This window comes from Nelumbo lutea, chromosome 7 (genome assembly GCF_056320005.1).
Source record: "Nelumbo lutea isolate HS-2025 chromosome 7, American lotus-T2T, whole genome shotgun sequence".
NCBI lineage: Eukaryota > Viridiplantae > Streptophyta > Magnoliopsida > Proteales > Nelumbonaceae > Nelumbo > Nelumbo lutea.
Window position 1 is genome coordinate 8,278,652 of NC_142690.1, and position 17,167 is coordinate 8,295,818.

The 17,167-nt window shown below is 36.3% G+C and overlaps 1 protein-coding gene across 4 annotated transcripts; it reads right to left on the reverse strand.

Moving 5' to 3' along the window:
• Nucleotides 1-248: 248 nt before the first annotated feature.
• Nucleotides 249-11,884, reverse strand: LOC148844918 (ABC transporter G family member 15-like). 4 transcript variants are annotated; one of them, XM_088955434.1, is made up of 10 exons: nucleotides 11,385-11,884; nucleotides 4,408-4,487; nucleotides 3,854-4,315; nucleotides 3,654-3,773; nucleotides 3,364-3,495; nucleotides 2,980-3,264; nucleotides 2,611-2,883; nucleotides 2,396-2,503; nucleotides 1,459-1,786; nucleotides 249-626 (listed from the first exon to the last, which is right to left on the reverse strand). In XM_088955434.1, exons 1-10 carry the CDS (start codon nucleotides 11,623-11,625, stop codon nucleotides 610-612), a joined length of 2,046 nt encoding a protein of 681 aa, XP_088811560.1. In that variant the 5' UTR covers nucleotides 11,626-11,884; the 3' UTR covers nucleotides 249-609. The 4 variants fall into 4 exon arrangements, with proteins under 4 accessions (XP_088811560.1, XP_088811556.1, XP_088811557.1 ...); XM_088955430.1 differs by having other exon boundaries at nucleotides 249-724; XM_088955431.1 differs by having other exon boundaries at nucleotides 615-709.
• Between the last annotated feature and the right edge of the window lie 5,283 nt (nucleotides 11,885-17,167).

Below are 17,167 nucleotides of genomic sequence, written 5' to 3' on the forward strand. Positions count from 1 at the left end.
CACCCCTACTTCCATTCAATGATTCATAAGAAAGGAGGGATAAGGAAGATGTTGTCAATAAAACTAGAGGTACAGTGAGGTTAAAAGGGAGATTTTATGAAATAGTTTTCAGGACAACAATGTCATGTGGAGCAAAAAGTGTTGGGCGGTGAAGAAACAATATGTCTAAAAAAAATGTTCGTGGAGAAAAATACAAATGGAAATTAGTAAGGCAAGAAAGGAGCCAATTAGTAACTGGACATCACAAATTTGATTAAATCAATATCATTTCCATAAATTTTTTGTCCCCATTTATATTAAATCATTGAAGATTATTCACAAAATTGAAACAAAAAAAAATCCAAACTAATTCAATGAATCTCATGAACCCTCACACCCACATTTGATTCATGGATCAGAAAAGTTTGGGGTTGATTGATATTCCCTCTGGTTCCTCCACCATAATAATGAATGATATCCTCTGCACTTCCTGACTCATCCTGATCTCCGTTGTATGAACTGTTTCTTTTTAAATGGATGCAGTTCTCATGTCAAAGACACTTCAAAATCCATGACACTGCAGTTTCTGTTTGAATTACATTTCCACAGCTTTGCTCATCCTCTCCTTCCTCATATATACACCGCCACTGTCAACAAGCTTTTTGGTTGAAGAGAGGTAAATAATAAAAGTCGATGAAAATTTGCATCAACATTGGGACGGACAAGGTGCCTACAGAGTTCACAACTGAGAATAGAAGAAATATTTTGAGTACACAGAGGTTGCTTAATGTCTGCTTATACAGCCTTCAGGACCCACATCTTTTCATTAACTTTGCAAAACCCTGTATTTTGTATTTGTATTGTACATATTTGTATTTGTAATACTTCTAAATTGAGCCTTAGGCGGAAGAAATACAAATACAAATATATAGAGTGCAAAACCTTATATTTTCTTTTATTTCATATGTATTTGTACTGTATATATTGGCATTTGCACTTCCAAATTGAGCCTTAGGCGGAAAAAGTACAAATACAAATATATAGAGTGCAAAACCTTATATTTTCTTTTATTTCATATGTATTTGTACTGTATATATTGGCATTTACACTTCCAAACTGAGCCTTGAAAGTACAAATACAAATATGTAGAATACAAAACTTTGTATTTTATACTATTTTGTATGCATTTACACTGCTCATATTTGTATTTGTATTTGTACTCCTTCCAAACTGAACCTTAAGAATTTAAAGCAAATTTTCCACGAGAATGTAGACAATGTATGGCATTCACTTACATATAAATTCCATGATTTCTGTTGCTTGGTTCTTTTCGTATCAAACAAGAAACAGAATGTCTATCATTTCTCATTCTGCTTTATTTTTTATGAACATAAGTAATAAATTTAGGATGCAGAGCAAAGGAATTTCAGCAAGTTGTGAAATTGACTTGTTGTTTCTAAGGGAGTGGAGAGCTGAGACCTTCTTGATAAGATAAAGGGTAGGACGGCTGCCTCTTGATGATGGATGGCTTTCTCTTGAACGAAGGTCTCCTCTTTAGCTGTTGAAGTGTTTTCTTGGAGAAAAAGGTGTGGAGCATTGGTGATGCTCTCTCCCTGAACTTGAGTATGAGGAAGAAAAGTATTCTGTAGGTGATGAGAATGATTACAAGTGCAGTCAAGTCCCACCACTTGGAGTGATCCACTGACATCCCAAACACTGTCTGGATGATATTCACTCCCTTCAGTTTAGGATCACCAGGTATAAAAGGATCAAACTCAAGCCCAATCAGATCATTCTTGTATTGCCCCTGCATCATACATTACCAAAACAATAATTTTCAGTGTTGGATATCTCATCAATATTTGAGAAAATGACTATGAGAATGTTAATTTGGTGAAGCGTGTTGTGTTGCCTTTTTGAGATGGCCATGTGGTCACATCAGCGTCACATCGGCATTTAGACCTCGACAGTAAAAAACCATGTTTGGTATGGCCTGTTTACCAATCAATCTATACTTCTGAAATGCCCCCCTCCCCTTCTTGATTTTGGGGGAAAATAATGTAGAAACTGCAAATAGTAAGCAGTTTTACAATCAATGAGGTTTATGGTTGCAAAGCAAACACAATTGTGGGGTGTTTCATGGCTGTTTTGAGGTTGAAATGCCTCAACCTGAAATGCATGCAGCCATACCAAACACCCACTGTGATTAAGATGATTGACATAGGGCTCACAGATACAGGGCATTTACATGAGGGAATTGATCCTGTTCAGTAGACTATTAAGGCCTTGCTTCAATAACATTCTTTGTTGGGTTCTGGAGAAATTCTATGAATTGCAAGAAGAAATTAAATGATGGATTTTTATCAATGCATTGCCTACAATATATGCTAATCTAGTGAACCCCATGAAAACTTACCTGCAATGACCATGAAGTGTAACTGATATATGACATTGGGTAGCGCCAGAATGTTTTGGGAAGATCTGGCAGCAAACGGAAGAACCCAGAGCTCAAATTCATAATACCCTGCAAACAAAAAGGTCATTTTTTGATGAATGGTGATGTTTGCGGAGGAAATTGGTGAACAGAAAATGAGATTTGTGAAGATAAAAAATTTCCAGTAGTTTCCTTACTAGTGTTCCAATACCAACTACGACACCCATCAAGTAATTTGGTACCAATGATGCAACAACCATCATGATTCCTTCTACGATAGCAATGCAGCTTAAGAGATTGGTGTAGGTGAACATAAGGCGAGAGAATCCTGGGTGAAGCTTCACCATGTAAAAGGTTATTGAGCCAGTAGCGATTGACACTGCCAACAGGAAAGGGAATGAGGAGATAAAATTGGATAGGATGAATACTGCATTGCCGCAATGTCCGTTGTGCCTTTCGCGATAAAAGACCTGTTTCAAACAGAAAATGAGGCATTAGAGCTTAATAGTACTAGTTCCTTCAATGTTTTTTCTAGTTTTTTCATTGAATTCAGATTAATTACTTGCCTTCATTTCTTCAATGAAAGATGGGAAGCCTCCAACAGAGAGGAATGTCATGAAGCCTGTGATGAATGCTGCACTGTTTCCTCTAGCCAGGATTGCAGTATAGCTTGTCCCAACATCATAGTACATGGTGCCAACAGCTAATGATACCACAATGTAGATTACTATCCTCACCCAGTAGTATCCAAGATCTCTAGACATGTTCGTGAAGGACCTTTGAGTCAATGTGTAGAGCTGCTTCCACCAGCTAGCCTCACTTCCTCTGATTGATCCAATGACAGGTTTTTCCTGCGTTAACATACATTTTTGTTATAAAATCAACTGTTGTAACCGCTTGGCTACTCCATGATTTACTCAATTATTAATGAATGAGTTTGAAATGCCTACAATGAATGCCACTTCTCTTATCCGTCTTCTTGTACTTGTTGCATATTCTGATGTCCTATACTTCTCAATAAGGATTCCATTGATCTCTGAACTTGGTAAATTCATCAGGGGATCTGATGATGTCTGAGTGTCCTGAAAAAAAAAAAAAAAAAAAACAAGAGAGAGGAAGACCACTTTAGACAAAGCAACAAAACACAATGAGATCATAAAGTTGAAATCACATCAAATAAAGAAAATGACTAGAAGGGTTCGAAGACTTTAAGACAGAAATGCTACTATGGCATACATACGTGGAATAGAGATCCCCTGAGAGTGGTGGTTACAGCATCAAAGTCTGTATTAATACAACGAAGGAAGTGATCCGTAGGATTTCTTCTACTGGGACAAGGGAACCCGGCTTCGGCGAAGAACTGTATCAAGAAAAATCAAGCTCATTACAGGTCATAATAATCATTAAGCGATATTTGCACATTGTTTCATTCATGCTTACATTGACAGCCATCTGGGCATCGCCAAAGTAGACAGTTTCTCCACCTGAGAGGAGGAACAGATCGTCAAACAATTCAAACAATTCACTGCTTGGCTGGTGTATAGAGGAGATAACAATCTTTCCATCACAAGCGATGTTCCTCAGAGTTTGCATCACAAAGAAAGCAGCTGCGCTGTCGAGCCCACTAGTGGGTTCATCAAGAAACAAGAGACGAGGGCCTGTGAGGATCTCGAGTGCAATACTGAGTCTCTTCTTCTCTCCTCCACTGATACCTCTCAAATGCCAGTTTCCTATCATTTTGTCTGCACAATCCTCCAGACCCATTTTCATGATTGTGCTATTAACCACCTGATTCACCTCTTCTTTGCTCAAGGCATCAGGAAGCCTTAGATGAGCTGAGTATGTGATTGTTTCTCTCACAGTGAGGGTTCCCAACAAAATGTCCTCTTGGGTCACATAGGCCTGAACATGTGAACACATACAATAAATAAATGCTTTAGACATGCAAACAAGAAAGGATATACGTCCTTGATTAAATTGATTCAATTACTTACAACCACTCCATAGTCTAGTCTCCTTTTCTTCCCATTGAGAAGAACATTTCCGGTCATAACAGCATTTATCGAAAGTCTCCCTGTTAGCAGCTCAATGATTAGTGAAACTGAAACAAAGAAAGGGCAGATTACTAGCATTATTAATTATTCACTTTCCTTCTAAGGGTGCAACTCGTGATGGCACGAGTTAGCATTTTCCACAGCTTTGGGCTCGAGCCTTCGGGCTGGGCCTATTCAAATTTCGATAAAAGCTCAACCTGAGCCCGTCCAAGTTTCACCCTATTTCCTTCTTGTTTTTGGTTGCTCTCTTTTAAAGTTGCAATTATGCTGCTTACTCCAGTGATGGGTTAACGCAGAAATCTCACTTCTCTCTAAGGATGGGTTTCCTCAACCATCTTCTTTCTTGTAATGAAATCCTGAAGGGTTAGTTTGTTTAGCAATCCGATTTGATTTGACGCAATTAGCTGGAAATGCTAGAGCACTTGAATTCTCTACAAGTAGTATGGAGAAAATCTTTAAGTTTAGAGCTTTAGATTGGAGCTCTTTTATGAGTTACTCAGAGTTGTGGAAGTCGAGTTGACATATTAACTTTACAGTTTTAGATTGATCATTGATGAAGCTAATGCCAAAATGAACCATCTTCAAAAAATCGAAACACAATTCAGCGCTCTAAAAGTTGTTCGTTAATCTATTATTGGGTCTTTTGAAGAGGCGAGATGGCCTAATTAAATAATGAACTCGGCCCAAGAAGGCTCAGCTGATCTTAGAACAGTCTTGGTTCATTTACATATTATATACACATATATATCATTACTGATGCATTTAAGGTTGCATTTGGAAACGATGCAAATGGAGTGTAAATCCTGGTTAGGGTAAATTTGCACTCTGGTACACTTCTGCTTGTATTTGGCAAAATCACATTTATACATTGACAAATGACAGGCCAATGCATATTTACATTGATGATAAGATGTAAAAGTACATCAATAAAAAAAGGAGTAAATTTGCATTCCATTGGACTTTTGATAAAATAAAAAGAATATGTTTTATTGGAATTCATGTTTGCATCCATTACAGCTAAAAGCCTGTTTGATAAAAAGATAAATTTATCAGTACAAAACTAACCTAATTTTACAATTATAAACGGTTTTACACTCTACATATTTTCATCTGCATCTTTTTCAAACACAGCCTAAAGTTAAAATTACTAAATAAAAGTGTAATATAACATTGCTGTAACAATAAGTTATTTTTGATTTTGATAAGTCGATGAGCTAGAACAAGTATAGATGCTCAAAAAGAGCCTGGCCCAACCCAAAGCTTGTTTGGCTTAAAGCAAGATCCTTTAGCTTGGGTTGGGACTTGGCTTAAAGCCTCACCACTCACCTCAACTCGTAGAAGTACAGGTACTGTTGGGTTTGGTCCTCTACAACACAATTTTAGAAAGAAGATTGAAAATATGAATCCTACGTACGGTTGAGGCCTCATGCACCTCAATATATAAAGCCGTCCTAGTATTTGTATATCCTAGTAGTAACTAAGGACTGTGACCCATCATGAGTAAGAAAATGTTTTCTTTCTAGTTATTCCTCAATCCTTCTTTTAGTTAGGGTGAGCACTAGATTCAGTCAGTTGAGCCATCAGAATGCCTTGGCCCTGCCTGGAAACACCGAGGCACCATGTTCCAAGTAGAGAGATTCTAGGTACAATGAAACTAGGGGTGCAAGTCGGCTTGGGTTAGGTTGGGGTGAGATTAATTCTAAGCCAATCCAAATTGCTGAACGCCCCCTAACCCTAACCCCAACCCAAACCAACCTTCATTGGGTTGATTGGGCTCTGATTGACTCAATTTCTTGGACTCGGGACTAGTCTATCAGAGTTGACTAACCTCACTTTCCATCCCAAACCGAGCTGACCCTGACCGGGGCTCAAGTTACTCTGTTAGATGAAACAGCTATATGCCTTGCCTAATATCTTTCAAATCTAAAGGTGTGTGCTAATATGGGTGCTAACTTGGGCGGAATTAATGGGCCAATCAAATTTGACCTAACTTCAGGTCCAATCCAAGATCAAAGCCTAATGCTGTGTTTGGTTTGAAGGAAAAAGTAGGAAAATGAAGAGAAAGGTAGGGAAACCTTGAGGCTCTGTTTGATTTATGGGAAAGAGATGGGAAAAAGGGAATATTCTTAAATGATGCCTTTTTCTCATGTTTGATTGTTGGGATACATTGGTATGGGATGAGAAAAGATTGAGAAGCAAGATCCCAAAAATAAGTAAATGGGATCCCATCAAAATGGTGCGACCCCAGTGAGAAAGGAGAAATGTGAGACGCACCTGAAAAAAGTTATCGGGCTTTGTTAGGCCTGAACTCGTGAGTCTCCTTCTTCCTTCAACTAAGCATTCCAATGGTCGTATATCCGGCGACTTCTTTGGTGATTTCAAGCAAAGGAAGGCCAGATGTACACTCGTCTTGCTTTGTCGAGCCATTTCCTCTATTTTCTTGTATATTTTGGTGGATAAGAATGTTTTAATCTGAGTATCTAACTAAAATTGCAGTTCTCTATGCAAGCCCAATAGGGTTAGAAGTCTCCGTTACAGCTGAAATTTCTGCTATTCTGGTCTAAAACTAGCTAAGCATCTTAATTTAAGGCAGCTGGAGGTCGAAGGTGACTCTAAAGCTAGCTAGACATCTAACAAAGATTTATCTACAGTGATGGCTGGTTGAGGATGGGACCGGCTCATTGGGTGCTAGTAATTGTATCTCTTAAAAATGCCATCTTTTCTGAATTAAGAACTACAGTAGTACATAATCAATTCTCCTCAATGGGACCGGCTCATTGACTGGTTAAAAACTACAATAGTACATTTCTCCTCAATGGGAGTAGCACGAGGTTCCTGATCAGAATCCATAATCATTTCAGGCAAATTAACATCAAGTTCCATAGCTGAACCATCTAATCGACTCTCCAAAGATTTCTCAAATCCTGGCTCTTCAGCTGCAGTCTCCTCTCCATGGTAAGTAGTCCTAACTAAACCCATTTCCTCTCCATCCATGGATAACTCAGGTCGAGAATATTGTACATCCCACTTCCACATTTGTGCATCTGGATTGACACTTGCAGACTTTAGTGGTGTTGCTAGCCAAAGCATCATACAAAGTGACACAGAGACAATGGCGAGAACAACAACATATGAGAGTGCAATATTACTTCCCATTTCCATCTCAAACTACCCCCCAATCACTATTTCCAAATACCACTTCCACAACAAAGACAATTTTTAAACCAAGCATACCAAAAAATGTCATCAAAGCTAAAAATTCCACAAATTGAGAGATTCTGAGAGCACCCATTATTGAACTTGATGAGGCCACCCGATAAAGGGGAATCACAGAACATGGAAGTAGCATGGCTAGTAGTACTTGAACAAAAATAAGCAATTGGTACATTCCCTTAGCACCAGAATTCCATGCACAGTAAAGGGCTGGAACAATGGCAAAAGTCCTAATTGTTGCACGGTGAAGCCAAACAGGTAGGTCCACTGTGAATAAATAATGCAAGACTACTTGCCCTCCAAGATTCCAAGTTAATGCTGTAATATGACTAGAAAAGAAAAGGATCAGAAACAAGGCAAAAGGTGCCATAGGGCTCCTAAATACCTGCAAAATAATTAAAAGAAAATATCATTCAATAGACACTTACAGACTAAAGAGTTTGTTGCATGGGGCCATAACTTGCCATATGAAATTCAAATGACGTGGGCCCATCATTGGTCTTAATCAAATGTGATGGTTATAATCAACATCGTTAAAATATGATTCTAAAAATATATATAAGTTGGATTACATCGATTAGTTTGGCTGTTTGGCTGTTTGGCCCTTGATTCACTTAATTAATTCATATTATGAGAGGGAAAAAAAATATGGGAAAATGAATTTTCTCAAAAAACAAACATGACAAAATGAAAATTTCTACTATTTATCCTTGTACAACCAAACGGTGGAAAGTAAACTTTTCACATTTTCACATCCCATCCCATCGCACTTAAACTTTCCCTCAAACCAAACGAGCCTTACAAACCTTATAAAGGTTTCCCTACCTTTCCCTACCTTTTCCTTCAAACCAAACATAGCCTAAGTTTACCAATCCAAACCGTCTGATGTATAGCCTAACCCAACAAATTAAAGGCTGAACTTCGGTGGGCCTAGGCAGGTTTGAAAAAGCGCTCTCTCTCTCTCTCTCTCACAACCGTACAAAACCAAAGGTTCATCACTTTGGATTAGTAAGGGTTGAGCCCTACAAGACACCTCGTGAGGGGAAGATAAACAGTTGAAAGCTTTCTGATAATATAATTCGTACTCGTTAAAGCAAAACACAAGAAGGTATGGAGGCAAACGGGTGTATTGTGATGTAGCTGAGGACCTGAGGCTGAGGCTGAGGTCGTGTGTGTGCCGTCCAGGAAATAATGACATCAAATTTATTGATCCTACCCGTCAGACATTGACGAATTAAAAAATTTATCTACCAATACTGTTCCCAACCGTCCAATTAAATGCAATCCGTAGGATGGGCATGGAGTCGGTGAGAGCTCCTGATGCAAGTTGTGCTCTACCAGGTATCAAGTGATGCGAAAGATCTCTAACAGTTTACAGGCATCCATCAAGAGTTAATAGTGTCAAAATCTCCCAAAACAGAAAAAGAAAAATAATAGAAAGTGAAAAGACTCAAATTAAAGAGGTTCCCACAACCCTCATAAAACAGAAAAAAAAAAGATATATAGTCAAAGAGGTAAACCATATATCAAATCATGATATGCTACAGGTAACGCTCCAAACTAGTAGCTTATTAAATGGCTGGTCAATAAAGCTCCAACTGTTCAATGGAAAAATTCTAATTTGTTGGCATCTTTTTAGCTGAGACCGTTGAATTACAATTTGATATTGATTTCCATCTTTAAACCGTTGCAGAAAATATTTGTATTTAGTTTTACTGAACAAATAACCCAAGAAAATTATGAGAAGCCTTCGTGGTAGAGGTGGTCAATTAAGATATATAATTTGAATAGGGTAAGCAAAGAAACTTCATACCCGATGTATTTTGGCCACGTAAAGAAGCTCTCTGACCAACCCCAATCGTCTATTAGATAAATGACCAAGATTCTCAAGTAACTATTCAACCTAAAAGCTATCCTTAAACATGCCCCTTACGCTTGAAAAGTAGACAAGTACAGATCTGCTCATATCTTGTGGTGAAATTTAATTAAATGTATAAATGGATATAGTGAGAATTAAGCACTAAACCACTTGGTCAAATAGGCTTTTATTCCATCTCAAAAACCATTCAATTTGGAAGTTTAAACTAAACTGTTAGATGAGAGAGATCTCTGATGAATAAGTTTTTATTCTCTAATACATTCTTTTCATGCCCAAGTCCACTTATACTATCTTAAGAAATCATATATATACCACCTAAAAGCTTAAATTGTTAGGTTAGGTTCTGGATATATAGGTTTTGTAGTATGCCCATTTCACAAGTCCACATCAATTCGTATGCCACTTAAGAGTTTTCCAATGAAAATTACAACCCATTTATTGTTGCCCCGTTTGCATTGGGGGATTCAAGTATCCTTTTTGGGAGGGCTGTTGATGTTTTTGACCTTTACCCACCAACAAGGCATATAAATAATGTTTGGTGAAAATATCTGAATACCCCAAATTCATTTCATGGTTCTCGGCTGAAGCTTTCTTCTCTGGCTTCTTCAAAGCAGCTCAACTCAAACAACAAACCAAAGCTTAAAGCCTTAAACGACCCCCCAAATGGGGTCTCAGCTAAAGGGTTTAGTTATAGATATGCAGAACCTTGATTGATCAAGTCTTAAGGACACCCATAGAGATCTCTATATATAGGATGGTGCTCCATGTTTAAAAGCTGGCATTAAATTAGGCCTTTCACAATGGAATCGGGATTTGGTCTCACCAAATTGATTTGTATTCACACCGTCTTTATAACACTTGCAGCCGTGCATTGGCAACATCAAAAAGAAAACAAAATATAAGTACAGTGATATTCCAAATGCACGGCTGCAAGTGTTATGAGGACAAATCTTTTAAAATCCGGTCCGTTCACAACGAGCCAAAGACAGCTACCCGTTTGCCTTTCTAAGTGAAGCTGTCTATTGGACGATACAGGACCAATCACAATACATCAAGTTAGCCCATAATGTGTGTGGGTATAGGGAGCTGATCATGTGACCTAATCACTAATAGTAGAAGTTCATGTAGAGGGTTTGAACATGATTGAGTAAAGTGGAAGAAGTGGTGTGACCTAATTCTGGAGAATTAATGATTTGGGAGAATTTGGAATTCCACTTGCAGCTGTACATGGTCAAGAACTTATGCCCATAATATCCGTATTTGATCTTTGGGCCACCACTATTATATCCGAGCTATAATTAGATGGTGCTTGATAAGTTATTTTCAAGTTATTTTTTTTTTCTCTCTTTTAAAATACCCCCACCTTTTTACTCTTTAATGTGTACTAAATCTAGAAGTTTGTTGGTTTAAAAATATATTTCAATGTTATATCACGTGAAAATAATTAAAACATAGCATTTGAAATTGTTTTTATAAGAGATCTCAAGCATCATCTTCTATGAGAAATTCTTGCAACAGAGAACAGATGCAGACAATTCAATAAACACCCTCGGTTGAACTTAGCTATCGTCTCCTTATACTACTCCAGTTTGGTTTTCTCCAATGATAAAAGCATTGAACTAGCTAGCTAGTTATAATTCGCAGCTCAAGTGATGTCTAAAATAATTAAGATACAGTCCTTTGATCGAACTGATGGGTTATTTTGATGGCTCTTTATTTGGAGAAGTATCCTTCAAATACAGACAGGAATGGAACCCATTCGGTAATAACGGGACTATGGGAAGAAAAGAAGACAAGTAGTTGAAGTTTAGTAGGGCATGCATACCTGCTAGTGAGTCAAGGAGGGTGGACTTGCCTGAGCCGGAAGGGCCCATGATGGCCATAATCCGACCAGGTTCTGCATAGCCACTGAGCCCTTTGAGCAGCCTCCTGGGTGGACCCTTGCCGAAGTTAGTCAGCACCACCGTCAGATCTTCCCATACCAAGTACAACCCACTACTGTTTTTCCTATTCCAAAGGCCTATCTCGGATGAATCGGCTTCTGCATTCATCCCGTCGATCTCCATGTATGACTGGCTGCACCACCACCACCGCCACTTCTATCACCGCACGAACAACAGTAGTAGCTCTATCTATGTATATGCTTGAATAGGAAGGTGTAGAATAGAGAGCAAATGTATACTTAGAATGCATGCATGATGGATCAACCGATGGGACCACGGCTGACATGCATCCCAGGTGGAGCAGCTGCCACCTAATATTTACCGGTGGTTTGTTCACAAGAGATACGACCCAAAGACGGGGATAGTGAGTGGACGCGTGCCCAATCCCTAAATGCACTGATGTTGAGATTGACCCTCTCCTATGCATTAAAAAAAAATACAGTACGGGATGGAGAGGGACGTAAACTTACTCCTACAACAACTAGCACAAACACAGCAAAACAAGGAGAGAGAGAGAGAGCTTGTTTGGTCTTTAGTAAGGAAATTCATCAAAGTTGAGGAAAAATAAAATAAATCCTGGGGCTGATGATTTGAGATGTTATGACTTACAAGGGAGTGTTGAATATGATTTGAAATTTTTTGGTCAGTACAGGTATTCACTTTCCTTTAAAGTGAAGTTATAGGTGTGGGGTGAAATGCTTTGCAGATGATACATAAATAAAATTAATGCATTTGATGTATTATCTTTTACTTTCTTAGGTAGGACATTTGTTGTAGTATCAGAATAGGGCAATTATATATAGTACCTCAGGTAGTTGATAATAAACCAATTCGATATTGCTTTAGTGCCTCAAAGTTGATGATGAAAAATTTTCTCTATTAAAAGATTAAAAGAACAAATTTTATGGTATAGAAACACATTTTTTGCACCATGAAATATACCTCAAGTTATGAATGTTGCACCATGAGCTAAATAAATTGAACCCAAAGCGTTTGCAAATTCAATGATTTAAATATATTGCATCCATGGGTGCAACCTTGAAGGTATATACTGCAATTTCATTAGTGAAAAATGTTTTGAGAAATGCTAAATATACAGATTTGTGTTTGTGTACCCTTTCTATACCATAAATTTGAAAAAATGTGTCATTGTTAATCCCCATCTATCAGGTAGCAAGGTAGCGAGAAATCTCATACACTATATTATTCTAGATATATGGTGTAAGATGGACTTGTAGAGGGTACGGAACAATAATTCTATCATATCCATGGTATTTTGCAAGTACTTGAGTTTAGTCTTAATTTGTGAAAACTACCACTCAGAATATATATATATATATATATATATATATATATATATAATTAAAAGGGAGAAATTGGTGAATGAAGTACTAGGGATCGTTTATTATGACAAGCTAATTTATTGATAGTTTATTATGACAATATAATTTTCTATAAATGTTATCATGAATTAATGTGGTTGCAGGTAGGATGTTGGGACTGGTGGCTGATATTTGAACATGTTATTTCATTGCCAACGAGGAATTAATGTATGAATCTGACAATCTTTAATTCTTGGGGAAGGCATCTAAATTCCTAAATTTCAAGTTTTAATTTGTTCGACCATTTTTTTTTTTTTTGGTATTAAGCAACTTACTTGAACCGTATTGGATAAGTATTGCTAATTCAAATAAACACTGGTATAAGTGTTTGATGAAAAGTGCTTCTTTCAAATGGGGGTAGCATAATAAGTATTTTAAAAATTATGAGGCCAAGATGGAGTCAAAAAGCAATAAGTGATTAGAAAAAGCACCTTCATGGGTGTTTATTCAAAACGGGCGTGTATCCATAAATAAATACTTATTGGGACTTGTTTAAAGTGCTTATTGGTGTGCAATCAGCCTCAATAAGTGTTTGTTGGTATGGATCCGTTCCCAAATAAGTGCTTGTCAGCCGAGCAAAAAAATCGATTTATGTATAAAATAAGGACAATATTTAGGCCCTATTTGGTTCACGGGAATAGAGGTTTGGAATCGGAATTCCATTCCCATTTATGCTATAATGGAATACCCCTATTTAAGGGAATGTCTTTTTCTGCTTTTTCCTTGAGAATGAAATCTTATTCTTGATGATTCTAATTTTTATTCTCATTCTTATCTGAATCAAATAAACTATAAGAATAGACTTTCCAATTCTGATTCCAATTCCAATTCCAGTTCTCATTCAAGATGAAAACCAATTGGACCCTTAAAATTTAAGGGATGGCAATATAATAAGGAAAAGAATGTACCAAACATGCATGCCCCATGCTAACAACTTTGTGTATTTCGGGCTGAGTTTGAAAGTAGAGTGCAAATCCTTATATTTTATATTATTTTATATATATTTATACTGGGCATATTTGTATATATTTACATCTTTCATACTGAGCCTCAAGGACAATTTTCCAAAGAATTGTAATGCATTCATTTTATTTTGTATTCGATTTTTTTTGGTAAATGAGTGATAATAATGAGGCCATGAGAGGGTTCTGTCATGAGAACATGGTCGCATTAATTACATCGATATGCATTTATTAACGAATGTATTGAATATAATTAATGGCGATAAATATAAAATCCAATTTTTATTTTTTTTTGTTTTTTACTAGAATTGTCTTTCTACTTCAATGTTTAGCAAAAACAAAAAAAGCCTATCTACTTCAAAATTTTCGGACCAAAATATTTCAGTTAGGCCGTGTTTGTTTGAGGTGGAAAATTGAACTGGGGTAAATTTTATATCCCGGTTCGATTTTACATATGTTTGGATGAGATGTTATTTTACATCTTAGATGAGTGTAAAACTCTACTTTAGGTAAATTTTACATAAAAAATCAGTGAAAACTTACCACTGATAAAATTGATGTAAAATTCCATATTCTCAAAACTCGATGATCTCTCTCTCTCTCTCTCTCTCCCTCCTTGTTCTTCTTCCTCCCCGGTTTCACTCTCGTTTGTTCATACCTACCACTACAACTTCTAGAAGTAGTAGTTCTCCCCCTTCTCCCTTTCTCCAATCAGTCCCCTTCTAGAAGTAAATTTTACCACTTTGATATTTCTCTCTTTTTTCTCCCTTATTGAAGTAATTGTTAGGGGTGTAAACATATGGAATTTGAATGAATAAGGCAATATTCGAATTTGAATCCAATTAGAAAATCCAATATTTAAATTTGATTTGATATTTGATGGATATTGAAAATTAATATTCGAATTCAAATTCGATACAATTCAAAATTGACTAATTAATTAAATTAGGTAATTAATAAATATATAAAATAAATATTTAATTTATATAAAGCATAAATATATAAATTATTTATATAATTTTATTATATATATATATATAAATTATATAAACCATTTAAATATTTTATATAATATATAAGAATTAAATAATCGATTGAATTCGGATATCTATCAAATCGAATCAGGTCATATCCAAATTCAACCGATTAGATATTTGAATTATCCAAATTGGATCTGATTATTTCGAATCTTGAATTCAAAATCGAATTTTCTAATACCATTGACACCCCTAATAATTATAGCTTATATCCCTTTTTCTCTCTCACATTTCTATTTCTGTTCTCAACTTTGATTTGGGGAATCCCAAATGCATCACAAGATCAAAACACCAAACGTTGGATTCTTTCTTTGAATTAATGACCATCTCCAGAAGTCTTTGGAGCACTATAGGTTGCAGTCACCTGTTATAAAATTTGTTTTCCATGTAAAATTGATGGAAAGGTAAAATTTTGCGCCTAACAATCTTACAAAATGAAAGGGACAGAAGTTTGCAAAATTTTGGCTCAATCCTTTTACATCGAAACAAACTAAATCGTACAAGCAGAATTTCAGTCAACATTTAAGAATATGATGAGGAGACCGGATCTTCTCCTCACATTTGGCGCGTCACAGGCTTCTCACACGCACATCTTACCATGTATTGGGAACATCTTCTGTACTTATCAATTATTATTCACGGGATATGTTCTCAATGCACAGTGGATGTGCATGTAAGGCACCCATTTGTGAGGAGCAGATCCCATCTCCATCAAGAGATACTGGAACCCAAATTATTTTTACATTTATTGTTCTTTTGTCTTGTTTGCTCTTGGCCCCATATGGTAGATAGCATGAATGTTGCATTAAAAAAATATGTTTTGTCATTATCTCGCCATAGAAATTAAAAAAAAAAAATCTTCTGAAAGAAAAAAAAGGCCAAAAAAGCAAGAAAAATAGTAAAAATCTCTTAAATTTGAAGAACTGATAAATTGTCCAAAATTTGAATGTTAGATTCTACTATAGAGATAGAGATTAAATATAACAAAACCAATTTATGATATCTCAGAATAATGCGGGCTGTAATTTGGACGACCCCAACCGAAGTCTAATTTGATTCAACCAAAACTATTGGATTTGGATTTCTGGGCTAAGGCATGGTTCTGAGCCTGAAACTTGGGTTTGGCCTAAGCTATGCTTGGGCTCGGGTTGAGGGTTAGGCAGCCCAATCCAGGATATGATCCAGCCCAATCCGACAGAAGCTTGTCCAACCTAGTTATCTTATTTATAAATGTATGCATTTTTCTGTTTTTTTTTTTTTTCCTTTTTTTTTTTTTGCTCTATTGCACTAACAGGTGTAACCCATCCCCCAAACAAACCCATAACCCCCCTTTCCTAATGCAGGTAGGGATTTGATCCCAAATCGTTGTTATAGTCCGCAGCCGGAGACCTTATATATATATATGCTTATTCTTTTGTTCGATTTTTTAATATTTTAACTGCTCACAATGTTCCTTACGTTTGAATAGAATCTTATTACCCCATTTTATTTTGTCATGTAAATCTACAAGCAGAAAGCCTGTGAAGAAAATATATAAGTTAATTTGGGCAAAATCTATTGTTCATCAACTCCACCATTCAACAATTAAATATGAAGCAATGATAAAACCATGCATTGCAAATAACATCTTTAATATTGTTAAAATCTTGATAGTAAATACTAAATTCACCTTGTAAAATATGAATTAATGAAAAGTAAATAGACTATATAATGTTCTTAATGTCATTGGTTGAAATTTTATGATTTAACGTGTAAAAAATTAAAATTAGTAAGTGCAGTGTAATTGGATTCTTAATTTGTTAGTGAAGAAACAATGCTACATTAGAATGCCCTCACTGTTAACTACAATGAAGTGTATTTTTTCAATTGCCTTGTCTTCTAAGTTAAGCAATTTTTCCCAAAAAAAAAGTGTCTTCTAAGTTCAGCATAATATAATAAAAAAATTGCTTAATGTAACCTTTTGGTTATGGAAAATAGACTGGACCGGCCAGTTGAACCAACTGGCCTCTGGTTCAAAATCATTCACTCTGGTCAAGAAATAGTTAATTTCATTTGAACCATTAACCATTCAGACCAGGAACCAGTCACAAAGGCTTTTCCGGTTTGATATGCTTAGACCATTTTTCAAAGTATTTACACTAACTTGAAGTTTCGACACTCATATATATATATATATATAGGTCATACAATAATTTTTAAAAGACTCCATTCACTGCATCTGTCTTCCTTTTTATCCTCATGACTTCATGAGAGAGGGAAAGTCAAGTGACCCCCCCCCTCCCCC

What these genes read in the sequence shown, in the direction of transcription:
- LOC148844918 (XM_088955430.1), bottom strand. Translation starts at nt 11,625, where the DNA reads ATGGAGATCGACGGGATGAATGCAGAAGCCGATTCATCCGAGATAGGC. An exon ending in GACTAGACTATGGAGTGGTT is followed by an intron (nt 4,316 to 4,407) that starts GTAAGTAATTGA and finishes TCACATGTTCAG; the next exon opens with GCCTATGTGACCCAAGAGGA. An exon ending in TAAGAGAAGTGGCATTCATT is followed by an intron (nt 3,265 to 3,363) that starts GTAGGCATTTCA and finishes ATGTTAACGCAG; the next exon opens with GAAAAACCTGTCATTGGATC.